The following is a 5,341-nucleotide window of genomic DNA, read 5'->3' as shown; positions in this document are numbered from 1 at the left end:
TCAAACCCATTGGCTCAGGCAATTCTCTCTCCTTGGCCTCCCAAATTATATATAGAGGATTATGGGTGTGAGCCACCACACCCAACCTGAATACTTTTTTTTTTTTTTGAGTTGGAGTCTCACTCTGTTGCCCAGACTGGAGTGCAGTGGCCGTTCCCGGCCACTGTAGCCTTGACCCACTGGGTTCTGGCAAGCCTTCCGCCTGTCTTCCGAGTAGCCAGAATTACAGGCATGCGCCGCTATGCCCAGCTAATTTTTTGATTAATTGTAGAGATGAGGTCTCGCCAAGTTGCCCAGGTGGGTCTCGAACCTGCCGGCTCAGGCAATCCACTTACCTCAGCCTCCCAAAGCGCGGGATTACAGACTGAGCCACCAAGCACGGCTTACTTTTTATTAAAACATCCCTGTTAAAAGATCATGTCCAAATACTTCTAACCTAGAAATGAAATGGCTCTAATGAATAAGAAAGTCTATAGTCTTTGATATATATGTCTTAGAAAAGGACAGAAGGTTAAATGGCTACATTAATATTTTGAACTATTCCTCAAATATTCAAATTCTGAATAGTCCATGAAAACTTACTTTATTTCTGCAGATTATATGGATTTAAATTGAACACCTTCTACTTACAGTAAATCATACTTCCCATCTTTGAGCTAAATGGAACCAGAACTTAACACCACTAAAAAGCAATATTTTGTCTCATTACTCCCAAACTATTGGCAACCAAAATTCCAATAACCAAAACATTGGCTGTTTTCTCTAGGCATGTGAAGTGTTTTATTTTGACCATTTCTTAAGATTTTGCTTCCAATTTACATGCAGCATCCAAACATATCTTAATAAAGACAGTCTAGTCTTTCATAGATCATGTATCATCGAGGTCTGCAGAGTTTTCATTGTCATTTGCAACAAGAGCTTCTCTGTTCTCATAAGTCCAGAAGCCATTCAGATCGATTAGAATGGTGGTGACTGTGTCTCCTTGATTACTGTTGATTAAATCCTGAAGTGAGATTTTCAAAGGATCCTTTGGTTTTACCATGTCAAAGATTTCATCCTGCAAGAGAGGAAAAAAATACAATGATTCATTTAATTTCTATCATACACAGTGATCTGAAATTCAGGATTGTTTACATCTATAAAAGTACAGATAAATAAAACTAAGGGCTGCCACTTTTTCTTTTCCATTTAACAGAGAGAGAATCTCCTTTTCTCTACCTCCAATCACAGAATTGTACTGGAAAATTCCTTAGCTATGTGATAACTATCCATCATTTTATAGACAAAGAAACTGAGGCTCAGAGACTAATTTAATCCAAGCTTCGTAGCTAATTAGTGGCAGAACTATCTAACGCAGTGTGCTATGAATACATGCTAACTACCTCCTTATACTTTTCTGTTGCCTTTTAATTGGTGGTCAAACAAGTGTTTGCTTTTTTTTTTTTTTTAGTAAATACTCAGTTAAAGTAAACATTATTTATTTGAGATGGGGTCTTCTTGCTCTGTCCTGGCTGAGAGCAGTGACCCTATCATTACTCACTGCAGCTTCCAACTCCTGGGTTCAAGCTACCCTTCCAAGTATCTGAGACTACAGGCATATGCCACCATGTGTGGCTAGTTTTGTCTTTTTTTTTTTTTTTTTTTTTGTTGGAGTCTCACTCTGTCGCCCAGACTAGAGTGCAGTGGCCGCTCCCGGCCACTGCAGCCTTGACCTGCTGGGCTCCAGTGATCCTTCCGCCTCAGCCTTTCAAGTAGCCGGAATTACAGGCACGCGCTACCACGCCCGGCTGATTTTTTGATTTATTGCAGAGATGAGGTCTCGCTGCCCAGGCGGGTCTTGAACCCGCGGGCTCAGGTAATCCACTCACCTCAGCCTCCCAAAGATTACAGGCTGAGCCACCGAGCCTGGCTAGTTTTGTCATTTTATTGTAGAAATGGGGTCTTGCTATGTTGCTCAGGCTGGTCTCAAACACCTGGCCTCAAGCAATCCTCCCACCTTGACTGAATGTTTTTTCATAGCTGGTAAGTCTGATACTGAAATTCTAAGTAGCAGTATGCGTTTCAAACAGTGGTAGTTTTCATATTGATGGATCTGTATCTCCTTAAGTCTAATATAATATCAAAGTGAAGACACTCTTTGGAGTAGCAAACTAAAAAGGTACCCGAACCTAAATAGTTCCCAAGTTGAAAATTCAGTTTACAGTGGATTATACTGCCAAGGGATGAAGGCTATATAGATTCTCCTAATTTTCAATTAAAATGGATTTATGCTTCCAATGAAAACACAAGACTGACAATGCCAAAATTATAAACTACAGAAATCAATCATTAATCCAAATGTGGTCTCAGTTTCTAATGATGTAAATATCAATTCAGGCCGGGTACGGTGGCTCACGCCTATAATCCCAGCACTTTGGGAGGCCAAGGTGAGAGACTGCCTGAGTACATGGGTTCAAGACCAGCCTAGGAAAACTGGCGAGACCTTATCTCTACAATAAATCAAAAAAATTAGCCAGGCATGGTGGCGTGTGCCTGTAGTTCTAGCTACTTGGAAGGCTGAGGTGGAAGGATCACCTGAGCCTAGCTGGTTGAGGCTGTGGTGGCTGTTAGCATGTCACTGCACTCCAGCCTGGATCACAGAGTGAGACTCCAACCCCCCCCCCAAAAAAATATCAATTCAGAACAAATAACAGGAAATACGGTTTGGTACTTCACAGTTCATAAGTTGCTTTCATATAAAATTTCATGTAATACAAATGCTTGTCATAGTATTATCGTGGTAACATTAGCTTGTAATACGTAAATTCAAAGAAAAGGTAACCTTGACGTCTTGAAATGAAACAGGATCTTGTCCATGAATTTTCATGAGTTCCTGTATAGCCTGTATTTAGTGAAAATAAATCTGTAAATAAAAAATGAAATACACAATATACCTCCCTTGCCCCCAACCCCTTTATAGTTCTACTTCCTTTCCTGTCAGACTACAAACCTCGTCATCACAACCACTCTTGCCAGTCTTCTTAACTTCCTCGATCCTGTTCCACAACCATTTCAGTAAACCTAAACTCTGGATCAGTGTATTGACCTTTCCAGACCTATACCTTGGCTACTGAGAACGTTAGGGGGAAAAAACACTACAGCCAGGCACGGTGGCTCATGCCTGTAATCCCAGCGCTTTGGGAGGCTGAGGCAGAAGGAATGCTTGAGCCTAGGAGTTTGAGACCAGCCTGGGCAACATAGCAAAACCTCATCTCTACAAATGATCACCTGAGCCCAGGAGGTTGAGGCTGCTGTGAGCTATGATCATCATGATCAGGCCAGGGCCCTCCAGCCTGTGCAAGAGTCAAACCCCAACTCCAAAAAAAAAAAGCAACAAAGACTACATATTGCTGCTACTACATAGGAATGTCCTCTACCTAAATGGACCCTCACCATGGCCTTACAATTATGACCTGCTTCTCCCATTTTCCATGAATGATGTTCATATATTTGCCATCCTCTTAAGACTCCTAATATGCACCATCTCCCTTGCCTTCTTTGTAATAGAAAAAATGGAGATAGACCTCCCTCAAACTCTTCTCTTTGATAAACTAATTTTAAAAATGATTAAATAAACTGTCATACAGTAGTACTACAAAATACTTTAGATAAGAGTCATGAAATGTGAAGGTTAAAATTCTTGGTAAGTAGTCAATTAAATATGTTCCTGATTCCTACTTCGTATTTGTTGCCACATATCAGAGTATCCATAAGGAATCTCTTTGAAGTAGGCAAGAAATCTGAGTACGTGAGGGCACCATCTAGGCACAGCTTTGTCACTGGGATATTGATGTATAAAGGCTCTACAAATAACCCAGGATTACAGGGCTCAGCAACAGAGACTTTTTATTTTATCCCAATCAAGCCTAAATAAGATTTGATAAAATGAATGCATGGTATATTTTTAAGGTATTTTTAAAACAAATTTAATATTCTAAGAGTAAAGAAATATTTATGAAAAAGTTCAATGTTTAATTTCCAGAAGAGATATTTACTTTTTCTAAGACTGGAATTTTCATTTAATAGTTTTGTCTAAAGTGGGGCATCCTTATGACGGATTAGTATTTATCTTCTAAGATTAGCCACTGATGTATTCTAATGTAGAGATTATAATTGATCCTTCTAATGCCTAAAACATAATGGAAAATCTTTTAGGGAATTTAATATGAAAATATATATACTATGAAATTTATAAGGATGAATTCATAAACCAGATACAGTTATTTCTAGTGTGCAAAAATTTTTTTAACTGGGAAAAATAAGACTGGAGGAAGATGATTTTTATGACAAAGATGTGAAAATGTCATTTTTTTTTTTTTTAGTTGGAGTCTCACTGTCGTTCAGGCTGGAGTGCAGTAGCACACTCATGGCTACTGCAGCCTTGACCTTCTGGGCTCAGGTGATCCTTCTGCCTCAGCCTTCCAAGTAGCTCAAACTACAGGCACATGCCACCACACCCAGCTAATTTTTGATATATTGTAGAGATGAGGTCTCACCATGTTGCCCAAGCTGGTCTTAAACTCGAAGGCCCCCAAGTGCTAGGATTATAGGTGTGAGCTACCACATCCGGCCAAAAATGTCATTTATTGTTGAAAACAACATTTGTTCCTACTGTTGATCCTGTTCATATAAAAATCACATGGTCTTCTAAAAACCGGCTATGAATACATGGCAATGCCGGGTGCAGTGGCTCACGCCTATAAGCCCCAACACTTTGGGAGGCAGAGGCAGGAGGATTCCTTAAGCCCAGGAATTTGAGACCAGCCTGGGCAACACAGTGAGACTTCATCTCTACAAAAAATAAAAAAATTAGCCAGGTATGGTAGCATGCTTCTGTAGACCCAGCTACTTAGGAGCCTGAGGTGGAAGAACTGCCTGAGCCCAGGAGGTAGACGCTGCAGTAAGCCATGATAGTGTAACTGCACTCCAGCCTGGGCAACAGAGTGAGACCCTGACTCAAAAAAAAAAAAAAAAAAAAGTGATGATGTAGAGTACTACTGTATTGTATACAACGATTACATCAAAAGTTACCATTCAAGGAATGATTTGTCTGACAAGGGCAGACATTCCTACTTTTACACCTGTGGCATCTGAATGCTGATAAGAGCTCATCATCTTTTTATTCTGAGACCAACCTAAGTCACAAAATAACTGTTACAGCAAATGCAGTATACAATTCTGGCCAGTTTAAAAATTGTTTTTAAGCTGGGCTCAGTGGCTCAGCCTGTAATCCCATGCTTTGGGAGGCTGAGGTGAGTAGATTGCCTGAGCCTGTGGGTTCGAGACCTGCCTGGGCAACTTG

The 5,341-nt window shown here is 40.3% G+C and overlaps 1 protein-coding gene across 6 annotated transcripts in view; it reads right to left on the bottom strand.

The window, feature by feature from the left end:
- Nucleotides 1-754: 754 nt before the first annotated feature.
- PPP2R3C (protein phosphatase 2 regulatory subunit B''gamma) overlaps nt 755-5,341 on the bottom strand; it is a 27,182-nt gene continuing 22,595 nt past the window's right edge. For 5 of the 6 annotated variants that reach the window (XM_008071454.1, XM_008071455.1, XM_021719242.1 and 2 more), the window contains 2 exons: nt 2,822-2,881; nt 755-1,057 (listed from right to left, as the gene is read on the bottom strand). In XM_008071454.1, coding sequence (XP_008069645.1) covers nt 869-1,057; nt 2,822-2,881 — 249 coding nt within the window. In that variant the 3' untranslated portion in view covers nt 755-868. The remainder of the gene's footprint in view (nt 1,058-2,821; nt 2,882-5,341) is intronic. The other variant, XM_008071456.1, reaches the window with a different exon arrangement.

Source organism: Carlito syrichta, unplaced genomic scaffold (assembly GCF_000164805.1).
Source record: "Carlito syrichta isolate Samal-C Ts95f unplaced genomic scaffold, Tarsius_syrichta-2.0.1 Scaffold314334, whole genome shotgun sequence".
NCBI lineage: Eukaryota > Metazoa > Chordata > Mammalia > Primates > Tarsiidae > Carlito > Carlito syrichta.
This window is presented reverse-complemented; position numbering and strand designations above follow the sequence as displayed.